Below are 27,146 nucleotides of genomic sequence, written 5' to 3'. Positions count from 1 at the left end.
TTATATATATATTTTTTGCTGCTCTCTGTCTTCCTTTCAATCCGCTTTTTCGTTTTGAGTCTACAAAAAAAAAAATAAAAAATTATTACGATTGGACTTTGGACTTCACGTATCCACCAAGTGATTATTGGCCTCATGGTATTATATTTATATCTATATCTTTATATAGATGAGCAACGCCAGCCAAGCTAATTCGTATCTATGTTTACCCACCTATAGATATACTATGTATCTATACAGTTTAAACATGTTAATTTGGATTGAGATACACAAATTGTATCTATAAGATAATAATGTATCTATTCTATATATGAATTTAGATTTGGATATTCTGTGAATATTTTATTTAAGATACAAATTGATAGAATTGTTGAAAATTGAAATATACTCTCGATATAAACAACAAGAAAGAAAAAGTGTTGCCTCGATAAATTCAATTTGACCTCTTTAAGATTATTTCTTTGGAGGAGATACACACTCGTAGATAAAGTATCTCTGTATCTCTCTATACGCATTAATAGATTGAAAAAAAGTAAAGTAACTTGTGTCCTTGTTTTTTGTAAGTGTTTTTCTTTTTTTTTGTTGTATGTTTTGTTTTTGATAAAACAAATTTATATTGGATACCGAAATGAACCATTTGTGTCCTTTTTTTCTGTCTTTTGTTGATCTAAAGATTTTATGTGTTTTTCCTTGACAGTTTCTCTTGAGTATTTTATGGAAATATATTCGAAATTGTATGTATCTTTGTATCTTATCAAAACCACAAACTGGCAACCATTATATTCATACTATATATGTGTTTGTAGATAGATAGATATATGAAATGAAAGTGTTTTGTGGGTGGGTGGGAAGAAATAAGAGGTCAATCCCATGTTAAACTAGTTGACAGTTGTCATCTGCCGAGGCTTACAAGAGTTACACAAGTTACAACTTACAACTTACAACACACATAAAACGAGGATATGTTGTGAGTGTTAAATTTGAATATATTGTATTTATGAACTTAATTCTGAGGAAGAGCCTTTAATTTTTGGAAAATTTATTGGTTATACAGTTTTTGAAGTACATAATTTACAATATGGTTTGGTCATATTGAACTTTGAAGTTCAGTTGGGCAAAAATGATTTTTGTTGTTTTTGAAAAGTCATTTTTCCATTGTTTCGATCGGAGGTACAAAATTTTCGTGTTTCGTTTTCTGTAAAAAAAGTTCACCTTTTTGTGTAAAACAAAGAAATACACAAAATTTGGTTTGAAGTGAATTGAAAAGTACTCAGAATTCTGAAGAGAAATTTCTATGCACGGAATTGAAAGAAAAAAATCATTCTGATAAACAAAATTTGATGTTTCAGAATTTCAATAGTCAATATTTTAGAAATCAAAATACTTAAATCAAAATTTTGTCTTTCAAAAATTCAATATTTCTTAGAATTCTGAAGAAAAATGAGAATTTCTACAAATCAAGAAAAGATTGAGAAAGAGAGATAGAGTGAAGTGGAGTTAAGTAAGTACACCGTTTTTACAGGAACTCTAATTTTCAACTTCTCCCATTAAAAGTTATTATAATCGGTCTGAAATTTTGAAGTTTCAAGGTCCAAAGAATCCAATCAAAGAATTTTACAGAGATGTCTGTGGGTGCTTGTGTTTGACAGTTGTTTTAGAAAAACATTCTTTTTAACATTCAGTAAATTTTTTATAAAAGTCCAATAGTCAGATTTTTTTTTTAAAAGCTAAAATAAATCAAAAGTTCTAAACAAAATTGGTAAAAATGTTTCACTTTTGATATCTCGTGAATAAATTGTAGTATTGAATTCAAAATGATTTCAAAATGATTGCTAATTTTTTTTGCTAACGTAAGATCCAATCCAATCTTAAGTTTGTTTGTTTTTTTTTTTTATTTAAGAAATAGAAACTTCCAAAAAATGGTAATTAAATTTGTAAAAATTGGTTTTCGACCAAAACAAAAACAAGAAAAGTTAAAAAACAACATAAAACTGATAAGAAATTGTTTTGGAAGTTACACAAAACATTGTTATAATATTTTTAACTTCCCATAGGAAGGTATTGTAATATGTCCGATTTGTCAAATTGAAAATTTTGACATTTCTCGACGTTTCAAGGTCCCTAGACTCGAAATAAAAGATTTTTAGAAAGATGTCTATGCGTGCGTGTGTACGTACGTTCATACCTCCGAATGTGAATGTTGAATTCAGTAAAATTAAAAAAAAAATCGAATTGACAGTTTTTTTTACAAATAATTAAAAACCTAAAAAAATTGATTTTCGACTCAAATATCTTTTCTTAAATTTAAGATAATGGCTTCTAATTAATTTTAGCTTATAAGAAATATTGTTTTCAACATTAAGACAAATTTTGAGAAAAATCGAATTGACAGTTTTTTTTCAAAAAATTAAAAACCTAAAAAAAAATTAACAAAAATTTGTAAAAATCGTTTTTCGACGTAAATATCTTTTCAAAACTTTGAGACTATGGCTTTCAACTGATTTGCACTTATCAGATATATTGTTTTCAACATTAGGCCAAAATTTGAGAAAAATCTAATTGACAGTTTTTTTTTCAAAAAATAAAAACTTTAAAGAAAATTTAACAAAAGTGTTGGTAAAAATTGATTAACGACTCAAATATCTTTTCAGAACTTTGAGACACTTGATTCAAACTAATTTCTTCTTATAAGAAATATTGTTTGCAACATTCGGAAAAATTTTAAGAAAAATCGAAATGACTGTTTTTTGACAAAAAATTAAAACCTAAACAAAAGAAATTAATAAAAGTTGGTAACAAGGGATTTTCGATTCAAATATCTTTTCAAAACTTTGATTGGCTTTAATTCACTTTTATTTAAAAAAAATATTGTTTTTAATATTCAGTAAAATTTTTAGAAAATTCGAATAGACAGTTTTTTTACAAAAAATAAAAATCTTAACAAAAAATTAAAAAAATCAATTTAACAAAACAAGATTTTCAAACTAAACTACTTTTAAAATTTGTAAGAATAATTCAATTGACAACTTTTTTAACCCAACACGAAAACCTACAAACTTTTAAGCAAGACAAATAGACATAAGGGATGGGAAGTTATCAGTGTAGGTCGCATCCCAGCCTCTTTTTTAACTAATTTTCGCAAATATTATTTGCAAAGTTTAGACGTTAGCCCAGACATATCTTTAAAAACGTTTTAGTTTGTAAGGAGTTGAAAACGTCTAAGAATTTCAATATTTACAACTTGATAAATGGAAATTCAAATTAAAAGTGATATTTTCCAAATTTTAGAAATACAAAATTTTGAAAATCATTTAAATCGAAACAAAATGCATCCAAGAAATGAAACTGTTTTAACGTAACAGAATCAAATAGGTATATAAATAATTTTAACGAAGGGTCTTAAAATTTGAAATGAATATGATCTCAGTTCGTCCCCCTTCCCCCTCCCCTTCTTCTATTAACAACATAAGAGAAAAAGGCTCATTAATTTGTAAAATAACAATTTAATCCAATAAACAAATATATACTGCGAAACGAAAAAAATAACGGTAAGTGGTGTACAAATGTTTCAGACAATTTGTATATAAAAAATTAATGGAAGAGAAACCCATCAACCGCGCCAACACCAAGAATAAGGGTCCCCTTTTCCATCTTAATTAAGATGTTGAAAATGTCGAAAAAAAAGAATAATAATCAAATAAAAAAAAATTGAATGCCTTCTACTGTATCAGAAAAATAACAATTTGCTACCAATTAATTTTCCTTATCTTCATATACGTTCTTGAAAATATGTATGGAACGATGGTATATTACGGGTATAAGAACCCTCCGAAACTAATGGATTTCGTCTTCAATTTTATCGTATATACAAATGTATGTTTTAACTATATCAACCCTTAACAACCCCATATAACCAAACCAAGCAACATTATTTGTTTATTCATTCTACAAACATTTTCTTCTAGGTTTACCTTTCCTATACTCTATAAAAAAAACGAAATAGATGTACATATATATACATTGTATACATAATATAACCACTCGAAATTGTGTGTACAATCGACACTGTCATTTCTAATCGATTGTGTTACTTTCCCCCTTAATAGACACACAAATCAAGTAAAATTGAGGATATGACCCCGACCCGAACTCCCCATCATCATCATCATCACCATCGTAGTCGCATCTTTTGTTGAAACAGCAATCAGCTCGTAAAAGTATATTACACTACACTATACCCTCCTCCGTGTCATCGTGCGTCGTCTATAACCTAAAATGCGGTAGCTAAAATGAATAGACAGAGACACCCAGGACCACCAGGGACTACACCATAGACCATCAACCCAGGAGCAAGGACTAAAAGTAGAAGAATACGAAACGAACACACTTTCGATCAACAAATGTCAATATTAACATTTATTTCTCTAGAGTCTATAGGATATGCGTCATGGCCATAACAAAATTTTCAACCCTTATATCTTCTTTCTGTTTTACGCCCTATAGCTATTTGTATAGTGGGTATTTATCTTCAAGGGGTATGGGAAGAAGAAATTGTATTGGACGGGACAGGACAGGGACACTTAGAGTGTATCTTACTTGAGGGGTTATTATTACCCAACAATTTTCTTTCATAAGTATCTATAATACTCTCTCTATATTTTTGATGGGTATTCCTTTTTTACCCCATAAAATGGGTGCGCTTCAACCAACTTCAACCTAGTATAACTATTGAATTTTTCAAAAACGCACTCAAGGCAAATGAAAGTACAAAAACAAAACTATAAAAAGATATAGTATCTTGTAGTTCACTTCGGTCATTCCGTAGATAGAAGATAGTTTTTCCTCTGGGTATAGAATGTACTTATGGTACACTGTACAGTTTTTACACGATGGTCGATTTTTCAAGTACGTTTTGTTAGTCGTTCATATGATTCATATATGTGAAATTGTAAAATTTTCCATACACATAACTGTTTTTATATTCAATTTTACTGCATATAATGTGTAAGAAGACTAAAGAAAAACCATAGCTAATGGAGATACAATTTGTATATTATAATGTGGAAAATGTTGTTCAAAAAGGATTGTAAAGATATTTCCAGAAGACATTCTTGAATATAATAAAATACAGAAAAAATATAATGATATTTAAGCATAATATTTTATATTTTCTTTTTTTTGTAAAATTCTATTTCAAAGTTATGCAACAGTCACTTTGCTATTCCTTAACAATAATAACAAAAAAAATAAGCCAGCAATATAATGTTTGAAAATTTGCTTACAAAAGATTCTGGCTTCTTTACAATTCGTTTCTTGGAAATTTTAGCCTCTGGCTTTTTGGTTTGAAGATATAAAACATACATATAAGTAAACATGTGATGTAGTTTTGAGGACTACATATTTTCTAGAAATATTTAATATTAACTTTGAAATATTTTGAAAATGAAGGATTTCAATTTTGATTAAAATAAACTTTGGACAGAAAATACTCTTTAATATTCAATATTTTAAGTTTCATTTATAGATATTGCTTAAGAAGATGATTATTTTCACGAACCCTTTTACTTATTTTGTGCTTATGCAATGATTTCAAGTACCAAAGATTCAGAATCGATATCCTGTTGGGTTCAGAGAAGAATAGGTTCTTGTTAAAAAATCAAGAAAATTCTTTAAGGTTTTTGTTTTAAGACTAAATGCCTAATTATGTTCAAGTCTTTTTTGTATTTAAGCAAATAGATACTTGACATTTTTTAAAAGATGCTATCCTGAGTATTGATTTTCTCAACAGTCAAAAGAGTTGTTGAGAAGGTACAAACTTTTAGGCACTTGCTTCTGATTTGAATGGATTTTTATTTTTTCTTTCTATGAGCATCATCTACTAAAAGCTCCATTCTGCATCCAATGAGATGGGAATGAGGCATTTCACAGCAGTAAAAAGTATCTTATAACACTTTCCAGTCTTGAAACTGACTCTACACAAAAAATTATGTGGTAACATAGCTCCGTTGCGATGTGAAGAACGAACAAACAAACAAGCAAACAAACGAACTGACTGATTTTTCATATTTTTGTAAAAGTTATGATTGAGCATTAGTATTTACTAATTTTGAAGAATGTGCTTGTTTTATGAAAATTATCTGTCTAACCTAATAATAAATAATAGGTTAGGTTAACGTGGATGCGGATTTGGAATCCACACACTTAGGCCAAAATAAAGGCCCATTGTGATACCACATGAATCTAGATAATTACTTCTTACTAGTCGAACCATTTTGATCTTTTAATAAAGTGAAGAAGATATTTGATATCCTTTTTAGCTAGTTCACTGGGATTATCAAAAGAGTAGTCTCCCAGATGAAGTTTGAGTCTTAGTGAAAGAGCAGAGCAAGTGCAAAGAAGGTTTCCTCTTCTTCTTCGTCCATACAGCTCCTGCAGAAGTCATTTGAGGCTACACCAAGTCATATAGCGTGTCCTGTAAAGACACCTATTAACGAGCTAATATGAAGTCTGCTTTGAGATAACAAGTCCTTAGAGCGCTTTAGGTCCAGTGAAGGCCATGTTGGTAAATTGTGCCATTGTGCGGTTTCTTTTAGCATAAGCTTACATGCAGCTATCGGTATACCTATCTTCTCCCTTTCAGGTGAAATATTCATGACGGTTCCATTTTTAGCGAGTTCATCGGCTCTACAATTTCCTGTGATGTCTCTGTGGCCCGGCACCCAACATAGTTGAATGTTAAATTGCTGCGCCATCTCCATAAGAGAGGATCGACAATCGAGGGCCGTTTGAGATTTAGTTGGGACACCGTCAATGAATTTGATGGCAGCCCGACTGTCAGAGAAGATGCGGATATCAGGAGTTGATATCACGTTTTCTCTTAGCCAGGAGAAAACCTCTTTGATCGCTAAAATTTCAGCTTGGAAGACGCTACAATGATTAGGGAGGCGGAATAAGATGCTTAGCTTAAGCTTTTCTGAGTACACACCACTACCAACTCCCTCATTTGTCTTGGATCCATTTGTATAAAAATGGATGAATTTGTCATCCAGAAGTTTTTTGTCTTCCCATTCATCTTTGGATGGATTTTATACCTGGAAGTTTTTTCCAAATAAGGGTTTATGAATAGTGTAGTCTATGTACTTTGGTATAGACCCAAAGAGGTTCAAAATGATATAGTGCCCCGCATTGTTGTTGGTTCATTGAGATAAGGCGTTGAGTCTTATAGCTGAACTCGCTGCCACTTGTTTACTGAAGATGTCGAGGTGTCTCAGATGGAGGAGAGTGTCCAACGCTGCTGAGGGTGTGGTTCTCAATGCCCAGCTTATGCAGAGACATGCAGTGCGTTGGACTCTGCTGAGTTTGTCGTAGTATGTGACTTTCTCCAGTGCAGTCCACCATAAATGACCGATGTGTATAGCCAGTAGGTTTTTCGAGGTTGAAAACCCCATTTGCTTCCTATGACTTTCTTGCAAAGGAAAAGAGCTGCTGTAGCTTTTTTAACTCTTTCCTGAATATTAGATTCCCAACTTAATTTTTTGTCCAATATCAGACCAAGCTATTTGGCTTCATTGGTAAAAATTAGCGGTACACCTTTTATTGAAGGAGTTACAATTACTGGGATCTTGTATTTCCGTGTAAAAAGGACGAGGTCTGTTTTTTGAGGATTAATACTAACTCCGCAGTGAGCATATTGAATGCGTTTTGGAGGATGTCTCTCAGTGTATTACGATGTTCTCCTGAGACGGCGATAGCAACATCATCGGCATATGCAATCACTCTGTAGCCTTCCCTCTCAAGGGATATTAGTAGTTCGTTAATTACTATGGAGAGGCGACAGGACACCACCTTGCGGAGTGCGTCTACCGACAGACCTTTTCGTACAAAAATCCCCCATCTTAGAGTTGATGATCCTGCTTTTTAGCATCAGATTAAACAACTCATAGATTGAGTATTCGAAGTTTAGGGTCGTCAAAGCAGTATTGATAGCGGATGTATCAACGTTGTTGAAAGCGCCCTCAATATCCAGGAAGGCCCAATAGTATATTCCTTTTGCTCAAGGGAGTATTCGATAGTTCTTACCAGAGTGTGCAAGGCTGTTTCTACCGATTTTCCTTTGCAGTAAGCATGCTGAGACATCGCTAGTCTCTTATTAATGCTATTACGTACATGGATATCAATCAATTGTCCCAGAGTTTTGAGAATGAATGATGATACGCTAATAGGTCTTAGATCTTTAGGGTTGACATGCGAGTTTTGGGAATGAAAACTTATATCCTTTACATCTTTCCATCGCTGAGGTACATATATAGACCGGATCTAGACAACTTTTGAAGATCATCTCAATGATAGGCAAAGCTATGTCAATAATTATAGATACAAATACATTCTTGAATATCGATTATCTGATAACAAAAACTGTGATGTTTAAAGAGTGTTTTAAAATAAGAGGTATTATTTTAGTAATTGAAAAAAAAGAAGTTATCTTAAGCAGGAATCAATGGATCCATATTTAATATTATATTAAAACAGATTAACACGGGCAGGAAACTTGACTTACAAAAATCGGAACAAACAACTGTGACTGTACATTTTTTCACAAGTTCTTGAGTGAATTTTTGAACTTTTTATGGGAAAACCCTTTATTATTGAACCTTTTGTGTAACAGTTCTTGAATTCACTTTAAACCGAGCAAAAGTTTGACATCTTTGAAACAAATTATCATCTTCACCTGATTCTTCATTAATTTTGAGGCCATAAGTTTCCTATAACTCAGTTTAAGACTTTAAGTTTCTCGTTAACTATTGAATGGATTTTGATTAAATTTAAATTTTAAATTACAATTACAAAATACTGTAAATTTTGTCACCCTGTCTTTTATCTCTATATAACATCCCTTAAACCAGAATAAATTCCTTATCGATTTAATTTGTTCTTCTATACATTTTACGTGTGTATATTTTTGTGTTGTTGTTGGTTTTTTTTTCTATTTTTGCATAGAAAACATGCAACATCGGTTTGCCCTTGGATTGGTTGTATAATAAAATGACAATGGTGGTATATCTATTTTATACTTCCACGGGCAAACATAACACCCGAGGCAAATAAATCCAATAAACGCATCCTCGTTTCCTATACATCTAATACCATACCTACTTATAGATACATTCTAATAGAGGTACACATATATTGTTGCTATATTTGAAAACGCAAGCAAGAGGGCCTCTTCGGATGGCTCTTTGTGCAAAAATGTGACACAAAAGATAAATTTTCGTTCAGAATCATGCTTCCAGACACGTGCAATCATTGATGGAAATTATTCATTGTGTCGTACTTGTATTATTCATAGCTATCTATTTGGTATATGATATGGAATCGAGGATATTTAATTTACTATATATACATATTTTGTATATTTGATGACATCCAGATATTTAAAAATAAAATACAAATTTTTTTAAATGTGAAAATGCAAAACTGATTGAACAAACCTATAGATAGTTTTATATTGTTAATTATATCAAATAGAAAATTCATTTTCATTAATGCAACGAAGAGACCATTTTAATTCAAATGATTGCATTTTGCAAATAAAAAGAACAGAATACATTAATTATACTCTTGTAGATACCAACAATCAATAAATGGTTGAATAAATTAACTGATAAATTAAAATACAAAAATTACACTCAGTATTTGTATATAAATGAATATTTTGTTGACTGTGATGGCGATGGGGGTGTGAAACATTACAAATGTAATTAAATATTTGCCTCGTGTAAGCTTATTACTTTGGTTACATAAAGTGTATAGAATAATAAATTGAAGTAAATTATTTTATAGTAGATGTGAAATTTTTGAGAATAGATTCGATTTATTTTGTACAAATGCAACGATTCTATAAGTTGGGTGTACACGAATTATGGAAATTAAGTCTTATTGCAGGTTTAGGTTGTTTTTTTCTTTCCTAATATGAATCTACGACTTTAATTGTGCCTCGTATTTAATGTGGTTTAATAAAACAGAGATTTTATTATTTGAGTTAGATGTTGGTTATCATTTGCATCTTAACTGATTGTTAATTTAGATTCAACTCGTTTGCCTTGTTTTGTAATTCAAAAAATTTATGAGTGGGTAGATTGCATGCAGTTTGCAATAAAGATGGATTTTAAATGGCGATTGGGACAATTTCATGCAAGTAAATATTTTATTTGTCCTATAATATGACTTTATATTGTAATATATCAATTATTATTACCAAAAGAAACGTACAAAAATCGAAGAAAAATAAAAGTAAAAAAAAAGTAAGTATACGCCACAGTGCACTTTTTCGTTTTAAACGACTGTAAACATAAGTATGGACGCGTAATAATGTTTCTATTCAACTTTAATGCTGTTTTATGGTTTCTCTTGTACAAAAACAAGGATATCCAAGTTGCGGTGTACTGCACGTGCAAAAAATAAAAATTCTTCTATAAACGTGTTGCATAGAAAATTTCAAAATAAAAAATACTTATTATTCACCTTTTATTTCAAAATACTCTTTTAAAGGATTACATATGCATTTCTACAAGAATAGACTATAAATGTTGGAAATGAGTTATTTTTAGTTGTTTACTAAAATTTTATTTGGTAATGCAAATGTTAATGAAATCGATTTAAAAACAAGGTTTGCCAAAATATTTAACATAGTTCAATGACTGTATAGTATTTGTATTGTCTGTCTGGTTGCAAGAATTTTTATATAAACAAAACTGTTTTGCGTAGAAAAAATTGACAGTATAAAGATACGTTATTTAATTGAGGACTAAAATTAGAGTCTATTATTTTTGATTTGGCGTAGAAATTAAGTAGGAGTCATTAAGTTTTTGACGAAATCAGTCATTGACAGAAAATTTTCATCAATTAAATTTGAGAATGAATTAATCAAGAAAAGAGATGTAAACAATTGTTTATTACGTTAGTTTGCCAAGAACTGTCAATTTCAATCAATTTTGGTTCAAAGTCGTTTTTCAACTCAAGAAGTTTGTGCATTTTATATTCACAGAGCTGTCGTCTTTTCGCATAAAATGTCGTAACAAAAGCTCATTACAGTCAAGAACAAAAAGAGGCATTTAATGCGATTTTCAACTTATTTTTAGTGTACCGAAAAATCCATAAAATTATCCTTTAATCCTATTTGTATATCACACTACATTTTTATCTCATTTTAATATCGTTAAAAAAGGACTCAATTAAAGAATTAATACAGGCTTATTTTTATCGCTTATATATGTATTTATTTGTACGAATACAATCCCTATCAACTTAAGTCCCTATTTGATCCTATTAATCGAAATATGTATTTTTATTTATTTTTTCCTTACCTACATAATTTTATATCCTTCGAAAATAATCGCTTACAATATATGAATATAGGTTAGGTACATATATTTTTTATTTATTCATCTTGTCATATTATATTATTTAAGTTGAATGAAACTGCGGTAATCTACCAATGCACGGTAGTCTTCATTCACATTGAGGACAGATTTGATTTCGATTTCTTTTTTTTTTATTGTTAAAGGCTTTAAAAAATAATACCATTTTTTTGTGTTGCATTGATAAAACAATCGATATCTTTGTGTGTATGAATGAGTATGGAATATATGGGGAAATACTAAAATCAACTTCGTCATCATATAATCCTTTATACAATATTGTGCTGATGTCGAAACGACAACGACATCAAAACCAAGGGGTTGTCATTTCATCACACATAACTCTCAGTATATTCCTTGTAAAAAAAAGAAAGAGGTTATGCATGTAGCAGTAGTATAATGCAAAATATGCAACTGCAGTGGCAAAGAGGCACAGATACAGCCCCACAGTAGCATGCAACCCAGAGCACGTCAAAATTAAGGCGAGCAAGCAAGCCAGCAAGCGCGAGGGTGGATTTGTGCACGTTCCTCAGTTTTATTTCACTTTTCGTTTTTCTTTTTTGTTTGATCATTTTTTGGTTTGTTTGCTTTCTGTTTTTTTTTTCTTGTTCGCTTTGTTTCTTTTTCTGAACTCGTACGTCATCAAAAATTTAAAATTAAATCGACAAAAAAAAGCCATTTGCGAACAATTTAACGAACAAAACAAAATGTCCTTGAGGCCATACTTCAATTCCAATAGAAAGAAAAATTCAAAGAAAATCCATTAGAACATTAAAAGTCAAATCTTCTAAACTTTGGCTTTTTCGTCTAGATTTCTTTTGAAGAAAAAATCAATTCCTAGAATTTGGCTTCAAAAATTTGAATTGAATTTAAAGCTGTTTAAACACTAATTAGTTCGGTTGTCAATTCAACTGTCAAATATCATACACTACAAGACTATTGATTCAGCTGTCAAAAAACAAACATTTGTGTTCGAAAACATTGATCGACTTGAAGTCAAAATCTCGGGAATTTGATAAAATTCCAACTATCAAGAAGTATGAGACAAAATAACAAAACTTCAAAATGAATTGCTTAAGGTGAGGCTAAACTGAAAATCTTTTGAAATCACATGTTTTTAGGATTTGCAAAATCAATAAAAAAAAAATAACAAAACTTGTTAATATTTAGAAGAATGAAAAATTTGGATGAAAAGTAAAAAAATATGGTTTGATGGCGGATTGAGTTGAAAATCAATCCTTTTGTAAATCAATCCGTTTTGACAGTTCACGAAAATGATTAAGTTTGAGTTGAATAAAAGACTTGCAATTCTTAGACAATCAAAGTTAAGTTTAATTGATTTTGAAAAACTTTATTGTGCTCAAAAGTACAAAAGGGTGAAACTTGTTCAAAATTGGTTAGAAATTAATGGTCAAAATGTGAATATTTTCGTTTTGACAGTTCACGAAAATGACTCAATAAAAAACTTGCAACTTAAATAAAATCAGATGACAGCTAAATTGAATTGATTCTTAAAAACTTTATCGTGAACTGTGCTTAAAAGTATTACAAAGTAAAAATTGTTCAATATTTATCAAAAATTGACGTTCGAAATATGAATATTTTCATTTTGTAGATCAATCCATGTTGACAGTTCACAGACATGTCTTAGTTCCACCTGAATAAAGGACTTGCAACTGAAAAATAATCTGATGACAGTAACTTTGAATTGATTCTGAAAAGCTTTATCGTGAACTGTGCTTAAAAGTATAATAAAGTAAAAATTGTTTAATATTGGTCAGAAATTTATGTTCAAAGAGTGAATATTTTCGTTTTGACAGTTTTTGAAAATGACTTGGTTCCAGTTCAATAAATGACTTGCAACTTAAAGAAAAGCAGATGACAGTTAATTTGAATTGATTCTAGAAACTTTTATCGTGAATTGTGCTTAAAAATATAACAAGGCAAAAAATGTTCAATATTGGTGAGAAATTGATGTTCAAAATGTGAACATTTTCGTTTTGACAATTCATGAAAATGACTTGGTTTCAGTTCAATAAAAAACTTGCAACTTAAAGAAAATCAGATGACAGCTAGATTGGATTGATTCTTAATAAATTTATCGTGAATGATGCTTAAAAATATAACAAGGCAAAAAATATTCAATATTGGTCAGAAATTGATGTTCAAAATGTGAATATTTTCGTTTTGACAGTTCACAACATTGTCCTATTTCCACCCGAATAAATGACTTGCAACTTAAAGAAAAGCAGATGACAGTTGCTTTGAATTGATTCTAAAAGGCTTCATCGTGAATTGTACTTAAAAGTACACAAGGCAAGAAAATTTCAATATTGATCAGAAATTGATGTTCAAGAATTCCGTTTTGACAATTTACGAAATGAACTTATTTCTATTTTCTATAAAAGACTTGCAAATCAAAAAGATCTGAATCTAAGTTTAATTGACTTTTAAAAGTTCTTACTACCGTAAATTGTACTTAAAAGTACAACAAAGTGAGAAATGCTCAATATTGGTCAGAAATGTATTTTTAAAATGTGATTATTTAAACCTTGAACCTTATCCTTTATCCATCAAATATAAATATTAAAAACCTGTGAAAAAATATCAGTCAAACAACAATTTCGGTAAAAAAATATAATAAAGTTTTAGTTCGGAAATCTTCTTATATTGAAAATGTTTTTTTACCAAATTTATAGTTTTTTTAAGGAGTTAATCAAGTGTATGATTTTCTTGCCTACAAAACGCCTTTTTTTAATAATATTTTCTATTTGAACATTAAAACCATGAAGATATAATCTTTAAACAAATAAAAAAAACAAGGAGGTACATGGATTATAAACAAATTAATTTTAAAAATAAGGCATGTCAATAAATACAACTAAATAGCCCATAAAAATAAAATAAAAAATAAAACAAAAACACTTAATTATCGACCTTGTTTTTTTTTTAAATTAAAATGAATATAATTTTTATCAAACTAAAAAATTTCTTTCATATACTCGTTTTACGATAAGGAAACTTGTTGTGCTAGTTTCAAATAAATTTTTGAAGAGGTTCAAAGGTCTAAAATGTATTTTTTAAATTATTGATAAAAACACAAAAGAAACAAAAGTACCTTGCTTAAACTTATCTTTATTATATAAAATATGATATATTTAAAAAGTTGTTGTTTTTCATGCGATAACGAGCATTAACCCCTTGAAAATAAAATAAACTAATAATTCACTCTGTTACTGAGTTCAAAAATATTTACAAGAATCAAGATTTTCTCGTATCTTATCTTAACATTTTTATAGAACACTTTTATTTGATTTTAAAAACCAAGGCAGTGGCAGAGTGACAGTGCTGGCAACCGTGCTAGAAAATGCACATCAAAACACACAAAGGAAGGTATTCTTTAGAAAACCGAATAAATTGACAGACATCGGGAATCATAAAAAAATGAATGCTTTTTTTTTATGTTTCAATCAAAGCATATATTTAAAAAATAAATGCTTTGCTTAGCTTTATCGCATTATCTCAAATATTCACTGAATTCATTTTATTCAGGAGGTAAAAATAATCGCAGCCTGTCAAATTCGATGTTGATGTCAACACAATAAGCGAGTTGTTAGTCACAAGTCATTGAATTTTATATGTTTATGAACTTAAATTAAATTCAACTGTCAAGTAATACAAAACAACGGGTAGAAAATACAATTCAAAATTCAACATATTGTAATAGGAAACCACGAATGAGTGAAATACTCGAAATGAAAGAAGTCAATTTAACGGTTCATTAAATGTGCGCATTCATTTTATATTCCAATTTCATAGGTAGATAATGTTGATGTTGATATCTACCTACCTAACTTATACATATACATACATATTTTTAAAATGGAAGGAATTTTATACCTACTCACAGTATACGACATAAACAATATTTGATAAAGTCGATGGAGTAAAGAATATAAAAATAAGGTTATTTTTGGGGTTGAAAATTCAAATTCGGGAACGTTTATAGCCTAACCATTAAAAATAAAATTTTCTTTTTTTTTCTGTTTTGGATTTTGAGGGAAGATAAAATTAATATCTATTCTACATAAATTATAACATCGAGAGATTTATTATTCAAGAAAAAAGGAAGTATCCCACAAAATAAAATTTTAATGTTGTGATGAGAAAGAAGTTCAAGACATAATAATTTCCGAAATTTTCAATTTTTTGTTGGAAGTGTGACACATACTAAGGGATGAGGTCTTAAATTGAGGTCACCATCTGTTTAGCTAATGGATGTGAGTTGTGGTTATGGTATGAAAATGTCTTGTAAAATCAATTAGAAGAAGTGAATCTTGGAATACTCAAGATGTGTATTGACTTAAATTAAATTTATAAATTTCACCAGGAAAAAATCAACTAGCTTATCCTTTTGCACAAGGTCGAATAAACCTTTCCTCGTTGAACATAATAAAAACGGCGTTTACGGCCAAATATTTAGTTCACTCACATTTTTTGAGTTAAAACTATTTAAAACGTTTTCAGAAATCGCTAAACAAAGTTTTGCTTGCTATCAAATGAATTTCACACAAAAAGAATCGCATTCAATTTACGTACTTGCTGAAGGGTTTGAAATCATATTAACTGTAAAAATACTAAGTTTTTACAAACTGTGCAAATGATCTAAAGAATGAAAAAAGAATTTTAAAGTTCTTTTGCATCGCATAAATGGTGTTTAGTTCTATTTACTGGCTAAACACAATAGAATCGGAGTCGCATTAGCTGTCAAAATATTGATTTAACACAAATTTAATTGGCTTAAACAATGTTGAAGACAGCTCTGAAGTACTTATTTATATTATTCACAATCATATGAATTTAGTGCAGAAAGTGTCATATTTACTGGCTGTACACAATGGAAACGCAGTTGAAGTCGCATTATCTGTCAAAATACTGGGTACACAAATATTCTATGTAGCTTACACAATGTAATATATTTGAAGATAGCTCTGAACAATTTTAAGTACCAAATCATTTAGTGTACGATCACACAAATTTTAAAGAAAAAGATTAGAAATATATTTACTGGCTGAACACAATGAAATTAGAGCTACAAATTGTATGTACATAGCTTAAGGTATTCAATGCATTAGAAGATAGCACTGGATAAATTTAATTAGCAAGTCCTTTTGTTTGTGATCAAAGAAGTTTCACAGAAAAGGTGTAGCAATAAATTAGCTGGCTTAACACAATGCAAGCAAAGTTGCAGTTGCAGTTACTGTCAAAATACTGGGTACATACAAATCGTATGTAGTTTATACAATGAAATGCGTTTACAGATATCGCTGCTGAATAAATTTTAATATACCAAGTCTTTATACATACCATAATTTTGCATTCAATTCATTGGCTCAACACAATAGAAGCGGAGTTGCAGTCGCATTAGCTGTCAAAATATTGATTTTACACAATTTTAATTAGCTCAAAACAATGCAATGCGATTGCAGACAGCTCTGAAGTACTTTTTATTTAAGCACGATCATATGAATTCAGTAAAGAAAGTGTCACATTATATTTACTGGCTGAACACAATGGAAACGCAGTTGCAGTCGCATTACCTGTCAAAATATTCATATAACATAAATGTAATCGTCTAAAACAATGACAGCTCTAAAGTTCTCTTTTATTTTATGCATGATCACATCAATTTAGTGCAGAAAGTGTCATATTTACTGGCTGAACACAATGGAAACGCAGTTGCAGTCGCATTATCTGTCAAAATACTGAGTATACACAAATTTTTTGTAGCTTAAGTAATAAGTTCAATTCCTTTGTGGATAGAGCTGAATAAATTACACAATCTTTTTGTTTTTTTTGTTTGCGATCATTTAAAAATTTTACGCTAAAAGTATAGAAATAAATTTACTGTCTAAACACAATGGAAGCAGAGTTGCAGTAGCGCGTTGAATAAATTCAATTATCAAGTACTTTTGTTTGGCGATCATAGAAGTTTCACAAAAAAAGTATTGCATTCAATTTACTCTCCGAACACAATGGAAGTAGAACTGCAGTCGTACCAACTGTCAAAACACTGGGTATATACGAATCGTATGTAGATTGTGCAATGCAATGCGTTTACAGAAATAGCGCTGAATAAATTCAAGTTCTAATTACTTATGCATACGATCGTATTGCATTTAATTTTCTGGCTGAACACAATATTGACAGAGTCTCAGTTAAATTAACTGTCAAAATACTTAGTACACACAAGTTAATGCAATTGATTGAATTTTTGACGTTTCAATAATGTCACTATAAGGATTGAAATAAAAGTCAGCTTGATCATAAACATGAGCAACATCCCAATCACTTGTCTGTAAAAATTAAATAAAAAAAAAATCGTATTTCAAGAATTTCAAACTGATATTGAAAAATCTCAATCCACGTTTGATCCGACCTTTCAATCCACATGTAAAAATCAAAATCTGATGAAAATTTCAATCTTTCAAAACTTATCAAAAGTCAAAGTCAAAATACAAAATCATTCGTCAAGAATTTCAAAGCCTTTGCAAGAATTGCAGTAAAATTGGGTATGACATTGAACTTTAACGAAAGTACTAAAGTATTTAATACAAATGTAAGCACTCAGTTTCCCAACCATAAAACAAAATGGCAGCATACATTTCAAGTGAATTTTTAATGTGTAATGTGTTTTTTTCAGTGAAAACTTAAAAGACACTGTAAAAAAGTTATTGTTTTTCTTCTTTTATTTGTTGATCATGTTGATCTCTAAGGTTGGAAAAGGAAAACACTTCTCAACAAAAAACTGTAGGTCCTCATATCTGGAATTGTTTCTAGATCCAAATGTTTCAATTTTTAAATTTAAGTGTTGATACAAAAATGTATCTTAAAAAGTTGGTAAAAATCTTGTGATCTGCAGAAAACTCTCATAATACAAACGTGTTTTTAGAATTTATCAGAATTCGACCTTTCCAGTAAAAAAAAAGCTATTTTGACCCACCCTAATTATTGAACATGAAAACAAATTTCTGTTCAATTAGTTCCTGGCCGATAAAAACAGGCTTTTAAAAAGTTCTACTTTTATCGCTCCCATTGGGAACTTTGCATACAAAATAAACAAAAATTAGGATGAACAAAGATCAACAAGTGAATACGGTACACCGATATGACGACCTATAGCAAAATTAAATTATTCATTAGCACTTAAAATTTGCCTTTAACAATAAACTTTTTGTTTCTTAAAACTTTTTTCGTTAAGAACACAAAAGTTTTTTTTTTTCATTTTTGTTTCTTAAATGACTTCGAAGACGACATCGACGACGTGTCAATATCCTGTTAAACAAGGTTGGTAAATACTTTTATCAACATCACAGGGCGAAAAAATAAAATTTAAGAACAAAAACAGAAACTGAAATAAAAATAAAAATCCCCACAACTTTATAGTGTTATGGTACCTATACAACTTATTACGTTCCAACAACTGTTTTTGAATATTATACCATAAGTATGTATGAAAACAAAAATGAATAAATTATCCCCCAAGACTGCTTGAATAATTTCACCTTATTTATATTAAAGCCATATCTTTTGCTCTATAAGATACATAGATAGATAGATACAATATATTTATATGCAAGCAAAATGTATATAGATATTTATTTCTTCATATTCAAAGCATTAATTCTCTCCCCCACGCAACTATAAATGCAGCTATAATCATAGGGACCTACAACAAAATAATACTATACAAGGTACTTCAGGTGAGAAGTATCTGCATAAAAGTAGACAATACACCGGGGATTTATCTCTTTATACACGACGACGAATATAAGAAAATGAAGAAACCCAAACAAAGGCAAAAAATAATAAAAGATACAAAAAAAAGTAGCGAAGATACGAAGAAACTCCAACTTAAAGATAGGAGGAAAAACACACATCGTCGGAAAAAAAGAAAACAAAAAGAAGAGAAACATTTAAAAAAAAAAGAACAAACAAATTTAAAGATATTTTGTGGATAGGTAAGTATTTTCCATATTTTCTTGTGTTGCTTTTGGACTTTTTTAAGCAACCACAAATTAAAAAAAAACTCCTACATCTTCTTCTTTTGTCGATTTTGAAATATATTGAATTTACATAAATACACAAATATGGAAAACAACATTTTGAATCGAATTTTTACCTTCTCTAAGCATTCCTGGCCAATAGCCTTTGGATCCCATTTAACAGCCTGTTGGGTTCCATTGGGTAAATTTACTATGCACCACATTTTGATTTTGTATCTTTTTTTTTGTTGTATTTCAAAATTCACTTAAGAACAAAGTATAAATTTTTAAAAATTTTGATTTCTTTGTTTTCGAAAATTTCTTTAAATACTGGCGCACTACTAAATATAGAATTTTTTAATTTTTGGTTATTTTTCTTCAACTTATTTTTTCTTTCTTTACTCAAAGGTATCACTTTTTATATTTTTTTAAACTAGCGGTTTTATAAATACCTATTAATTATTTTTTAATTTTATCGCTGTAAAATTTTTAATCACTTGTTTATTTTTGGTATTTATATATTTTTTGAATTTGTATAATATAAAATTTCTTTTCTTTAGATTATAAATAAAAATTTGTACCACAAAAAGAATTGCAACAGATACACGAAGTTCCTCTAAGTATTTTTTGCCGAAACGAATACTCTACAATATTTATTATTATTATATTATTTTATTTTTATTAAAAAACAAACTTTAATTTATGTCGGATAAAGTATATAAAATGTACGACCAATTAAACTTATACGACATTTCCGTATAAGAAATGTTTTGATTGTTTTATTTGATTTTTCAATATTAATACAAATATTATTTGTTGTTGATGGCGAGAATGTACTGTAGCTCACGTCCATGCTACGAGAAAACCATTTAATAATTGAGACTTGAGTTTTGAGTTCCGTTAAACGTTACCGAATGAATGAAAGTCATCTACGATACTGTTTGTTACGTTTGGAATTTTACTGTGTTGAATTGAATGTGATTTTGTAGCCCCCTACAACACTAAGACTTCGCGCTACGCTACGCTAAAATGTGAGTGAATTTGTATGGATGAACTGAATCAAGAAAGAGAATGTTCATTCTTTGTGTACTCTTAAAATGAATAGTTCATTTCAATTTTTAGTGTATTATTGTTTTTGATGAATTTATTCATTTTGCGTTTACAGTTAAAATAAGAGAATGAATAAATGTAGTGGATATGAGGGATGAATTAGTTCATTTGGTGTTCATTTTCTGCAGACAGTTTAGTTTGTTTTTGAATCTGCACAAACTCACATTGCAGGAAAATAATATAATTGATTTTCTAGAGTGGATGCGGTCAAGCAAACATAAAATTTAAATATGTACATAGATAGATACTGTGACTGTAGTTTTGAGGGTGGCTGTAGCAAGCAGACTGTATTTTATTTACCATACCGTAGACGAAGATTGAGCATAAATAAATCTTTTTGAAAACATAATGCAAACATTTCTAAAAATAACAATGGGTTTTATTTTTTTTTTCAAAAACCCAACGAAGGTACATATTGATTTATTATTATATTACACTGAAGATGAAGCCGGCTTGTGGTGGCGGTACAGTACAGTACGGCGCGGTGATGGCGTAAATAGAATAGGTGAATGAACTTCAGAAAAAACAATTAAGAAAAAAAAACTATTTATGCATAGAGATGAAGCCTGATTCAGCTTAACTGGAGTTGAATAGAGGGATGGTCTTCTACAAGTATTATGCTATCGTTTGATTCAAGGTCGTGGAAAAAGACCTTCAATTTTTTCTTCTTGATTAAATGTGCATTGAGTAAGAAAAAGTTTTTTTTTCTTTTTAATGAATATTGACTATGAAAAGTCGTTGAATATCTCGAATCATAAAAAATAGGTACCTAAGATTAAGAAGTGGTTTTAGATAATATTCATGTACGCATAATTTCTTAACCAGGGTTGCCATATTTTAATACTTAATTTCAAATACAAATGTCTTGGTTGGAAATTTAGGATTGTATAAACTTCAAACAATTTATGGTGCAAAAATCAATGATTCTGAAATAAAATATTTTGCGAATTTTCAATATATCATAGGAAGTTGTATTGTAATTGGTTCAATTTTTCGAATTGAAAATTTTGACATTTCTCGACGTTTCAAGGTCCTAAGAGTCTAAATGAAATATTTTTAAAGGATGTTTGTGAGAGTTTAAAAACGTTCGTAAGTCCGGGATACCATTTCTTGTCATCCATATCTCAGAAACGAGTAAAGATATCGACTTCAAATAGATTTTATTTAAAACATAATAATACCGAAAGATTAGGAAAGGACTTTAAAAAACAAAGGGCGGGCATGCGACCCACACTGATAACTTCCCATCCCGTCTGTCGATTTGTCTTAAAAGTTTGTAGGTTTTCGTGTTGGGTTAAAAAAGTTGTTAGTTGAATTATTCTTAAAAATTTTAAAATTACTAACAATATTTTTCATAGTAGTTTAGTTTGAAAATCTAGTTTTGTTAAATGGATTTTTAGTCGAAAACAAGTTTTTGAATTTTTAAATTTTTATAAATTGGATGAATGAAATTATTTTGAGAGATATCAGGAACAGAACATCAACTTTTACCAAATTTGCATACTTTTTCTTGTAGGTTTTTATTTTTTTTTGAAAAAACGGACTGTTGGATTTTTATAAAAATAACTACTGATTATTGAAAACAATAAATATGAAATGAAATAAAGAGTTTGAAGACAATATTTTTAATTTTTGTAATACTATTTGAGTCGAAAGAAAATTTTTACCAACTTTCCATTCGGAAAGTCCAATTTTGGGTAACTTTTTCGAGCATTTCGGCCGGAATAGCCCGAATTTCTTCGGAAATGTTGTCTTCCAAAGCTGGAATAGTTGCTGGCTTATTTGTTTAGACTTTAGACTTGACGTAGCCCCACAAAAAATAGTCTAAAGGCGTCAAATCGCATGATCTTGGTGGCCAACTTACCGGTCCATTCCTTGAGATGAATTGTTCTCCGAAGTTTTCCCAAAAATGGCCATAGAATCGCGAGCTGTGTGGTGTGGCATGTAGCGCCATTTTTTTGAAACCACATGTCAACCAAGTTCAGTTCTTCCATTTTTGGCAACAAAAAGTTTGTTAGCATTGAACGATAGCGATCGCCATTCACCGTAACGTTGCGTCCAACAGCATCTTTGAAAAAATACGGTCCAATGATTCCACCAGCGTACAAACCACACCAAACAGTGCATTTTTTGGGATGCATGGGCAGTTTTTGAACGGCTTCTGGTTGCTCTTCACTCCAAATGCGGCAATTTTGCTTATTTACGTAGCCATTCAACCAGAAATGAGCCTCATCGCTGAACAAAATTTGTCGATAAAAAAGCGGATTTTCTGCCAACTTTTCTAGGGCCCATTCACTGCAAATTCGACGTTGTGGCAGATCGTTCGGCTTCAGTTCTTGCACGAGCTGTATTTTATACGGTTTTACACCAAGATCTTTGCGTAAAATCTTCCATGTGGTCGAATAACACAAACCCAATTGCTGCGAACGGCGACGAATCGACATTTCACGGTCTTCAGCAACACTCTCAGAAACAGACGCAATATTCTCTTCTGTACGCATTCGTGTGGTTGGTTTAATGTCCAATAAAGTAAACTGAGTGCGAAACTTGGTCACAATCGCATTAATTGTTTGCTCACTTGGTCGATTATGTAGACCATAAATCGGACGTAAAGCGCGAAACACATTTCGAACCGAACACTGATTTTGGTAATAAAATTCAATGATTTGCAAGCGTTTCGTTAGTAAGTCTATTCATGATGAAATGTCAAATCATACTGAGCATCTTTCTCTTTGACACCATGTCTGAAATCCCGCGTGATCTGTCAAATACTAATGCATGCAAATCCTAACCTCAAAAAAAATATTTCACAAACCAATATAGTTTTATACTATAAAATGTGACGTGATACTAAATTAATATAGGTTAGGTTAGGTTATAGTGGCTGTCCAAGATGGAACGGACACACTTAGGCCAGTTTAATGGCCCATTGTGATACCACATGAATATTGAGGCTTCCTCCTAAGCTCAATGGAACCAGTTAGAGTCTCTTACGAAACGTGAGAGGCTGATTATCCCGATATGATTTAGATCGTTTAGATCGTTAAAGAAGAATTCTCCTAGGTAATTCTTGCGTTTTCGAGCTAGAGCAGGGCATGTGCAGAGAAGATGAAGAACCGTTTCTTCCTCTTCCTCGTCCATACAGCTTCTGCAAAAGTCATTTGAGAATACGCCTAGTCTCATGGCGTGCTTTCCTATTAGACAGTGCCCGGTTATGACACCTATTATCGAGCTTATATGCGATCTGCTTAGAGAGAGCAAGCACCTTGAACGTTTTAAATCCAGTGTTGGCCAGATGTTTTTTGTGGCTTGACACGTGGTGATGTTGGTCCACCTGGTGCCTGCCCTCCTCACAGCGTCTTGCATTAGTAGCAGTTTACAAGTAGCGATTGGTATGCCAGTACTTGCCAAACGTGGTAGGATGGGTTGTACTGTACCGTTCCTGGCGAGTTCATCTGCCTTACAGTTACCTGGAATGTCTCTATGGCCCGGCACCCAGCAAAGGTGAATATTAAACTGTTGTGCCATCTCCATTAGAGATGATCGACAGTTATGGACTGTTATAGAGTTTGTAGAGACTGAGTCCAGAGATTTGATAGCGGCCTGGCTGTCGGAGAAAATACGGATATCAGATGTTGATATCACGTTTTCTTTGAGCCAAGACAAGACTTCCTTAATCGCCAAAAGTTCCGCCTGGAACACGCTACAATGATTGGGAAGGCGGAATGAGAGACTTAATTTCAGTCGTTCAGAGTACACACCACCACCAACCCCTTCTTTGGTCTTTGAGCCATCTGTGTAAAAGTGGATTGACTCATCCTCTAAGAATGTCCTATCCTCCCAAAAAGATCTGGTAGGTATAGAAATCTGGAAATTCCTATCGAATTGTAGTTGGGGGATGGTGTAGTCTGTGTGCTTTGGAATTGATTCTAAGTACCTTAGAATTACGGAGTGGCCAATGTTGTTGTTAGTCCACTGCGACGAAGCATTGAGGCGGATAGCAGAGCTTGCAGCTATTTGTTTACTAAATATGTCAAGAGGTGTAAGGTAGAGCAAGGTGTCCAGTGCCGCAGACGGGGTCGTGCGAAGCGATCCGCTTATACATAGGCAGGCTGAACGTTGAACTTTATTCAACTTATCCCTGTTTATACCTTTCTCTAAAGCAGTCCACCATACTGCCACACCGTACGTTAAAATCGGTCTGATTACCGATGTGTATAGCCAATGCGTGATTCTGGGTTGTAAACCCCATTTATTACCAATAGCTTTTTTGCAAGAAAAGAGAGCTACAGTAGCTTTTTTGACTCTTTCCTGTATGTTGCGTTTCCAATTTAGTTTTTTGTCTAAGACAAGACCTAGGTATTTGGCCTCGTCTGAGAATTTTAATTGGATTCCTTTAATGTAAGGAGGGTTGACAAATGGAATTTTGTATCTCCTCGAAAATAAGACCAGATCGGTTTTGTGTGGGTTAACAGCCAGTCCACACCGATCAGCCCAAAGTATTAGTCTGTCTAAGGCATTTTGTAAGAGTGCTTTTAGGATATTAAGATGCTTTCCTGAAACTGCTATAGCAACGTCGTCCGCATAGGCTATCACTCTGAAACCCTCCGCATCCAGACTAGTTAGGATTTCATTCACCACCAGGTTCCAGAGGAGAGGGGATAGAACACCACCTTGCGGTGTCCCTCTACTAACGAATCGTCTACTAGAAGAGTTGCCCAGTTTTGAATTAATTATTCTGCTAGTAAGCATTAAATGAATTAACTCCCGAAGCGAACTCTCTACATTTAGAGATGTCAGTGCAGAAGTGATTGCAGATGTGTCCACGTTGTTAAAGGCACCTTCGATGTCAAGGAAAGCAACCATAGTGAACTCTTTATGATGGAGGGAATATTCGATGGTGCGTACTAAAGTGTGTAACGCTGTTTCCACCGATTTACCCTTACAGTAGGCATGTTGAGACGAAGACAGAAGTCTTGTATCGATACGTGCCCTTAAATGGATATCGATCAATCTTTCCAGGGTCTTAAGAAGGAATGATGATAGACTTATAGGTCGTAAATCTTTAGGATTAACTTGGGAGCATTTACCTGCTTTAGGTATAAAGACAACTTTAACTTCTCTCCATGCCGAGGGAACATGGACCAGGTAAAGACAGCTGGTAAAAATTGCCTCAAGGATTGGTGCAATTATATCAGAGGCTTTTTGTAATTCTGCTGGTATTATTCCATCTGGTCCTGCAGCTTTAAATGGTTTGAAGCTGTTGAGAGCCCATTGTAACTTATCCTTTGTGATCAGACATTGTGGATATGTTGTATTTGAACTTGAACGTGCAGAGCTGTTGCAAGTTTCGGTAAGAGAACTACCAGGAAAGTGAGTGTCCAATAGTAGGTTCAGTGATTCATTACTTGAATTAGTCCAGGAGCCGTCTGCATTTTTCATGCAGCTTGGCATAGCTGGATTAGTTGAAAGAATTTTCCGTAACCTAGAGGCTTCAGAAGTTTCTTCTACCATGCCACAGAAGGATCGCCAAGAAGATCGCTTGGATGGTTAGTGCCTTCTTGTAGATTCTTAGGGATTCTTTGTAGGAGTCCCAATGAGAGGCTAGTCTTGCAGCTTTGGCCCGGTTGAAAAGTTTCCTGCATTCCTTCCTGAGCGAGTCAAGCTCTGTGGCCCACAATTGTGGTTTCCTCTTTCCTCTTATGTGTATAAGTGGACAAGAAATTTCTAGCGATCTGTTCATAGCTGAGGTAAGGTCATTGACTTTGTTGTCAAGTTCGTTAGCGTTAGAGGAAGGACTAGATAGTCCAGGTTCTAGTAAACTCTGTAATAAGTTCCTGTATAAAGCCCAGTCAGTTTTCCGATAGTTTCGAAAAGTCAATGGACTCGGGTTATCATCCACATTTATATTGAACTGGATATATCTATGATCAGAGAACGAGTGTTCTTTGGATACTTTCCAGTCCAAGATCATATGGTGTATACTATCTGAGACAAGAGTTATGTCTAAGACTTCTTGTCGAGTTTTAGTTATGAAGGTTGGTTCATTACCAACATTACTTACTAAGAGGTTAGTACCAAGAATATAATCAAAAAGAGACTCACCTCTGTCGTTGATATTCGTACTGCCCCATACAGTATGATGAGCGTTAGCATCGCTCCCAATAATTAGGCGGATCCTTTGCCTTTCCGCTTCAGCGACGACTTTCTCCAGGGTTTTTCCAGGGAGAGGGCCAAGGTGGTCATGCCCAAGATACGCCGATACCAGCCAGAAACTTCCTTTGGTTGTTTCTAGCCTAGCTACGGTGGTATCTTTGTCACTGAAACGATGGAGTAAAAATACATTAATGCTACGTTTCACTAGTATGCAAGATCTAGGTTCACCTTTATCTGTCACACAAAGTGTGTAGTGTCCAGGAGTCCTGAGTCCTCGAACAACGGATCCTGCAACCCATGGCTCTTGGATCAGGACAATATCTTCCCCGTTAGTCGCCAGACGGAGAAGAAGTGAGGCCGAGGCCTTTAGGGAGTGTTGGAGATTAATCTGTACTAACTGCAGCATTTTGGCTACAAT

General features: G+C 31.9%; 1 protein-coding gene across 1 annotated transcript in view; it reads right to left on the bottom strand.

Moving 5' to 3' along the window:
• Positions 1-20,404, bottom strand: part of LOC129953605 (E3 ubiquitin-protein ligase MYLIP-B) — a 47,221-nt gene extending 26,817 nt beyond the window's left edge. The window contains exon 1 of the mRNA XM_056066850.1: positions 19,600-20,404. Within this exon, the coding sequence (XP_055922825.1) occupies positions 19,600-19,686 (87 nt within the window). The 5' untranslated portion in view covers positions 19,687-20,404. The remainder of the gene's footprint in view (positions 1-19,599) is intronic.
• Between the last annotated feature and the right edge of the window lie 6,742 nt (positions 20,405-27,146).

This window comes from Eupeodes corollae, chromosome 1 (assembly GCF_945859685.1).
Source record: "Eupeodes corollae chromosome 1, idEupCoro1.1, whole genome shotgun sequence".
NCBI classification, from domain to species: domain Eukaryota; kingdom Metazoa; phylum Arthropoda; class Insecta; order Diptera; family Syrphidae; genus Eupeodes; species Eupeodes corollae.
Note: the sequence above shows the minus strand (reverse complement) of the source record. Positions and strands in the feature narration are given on the sequence as shown.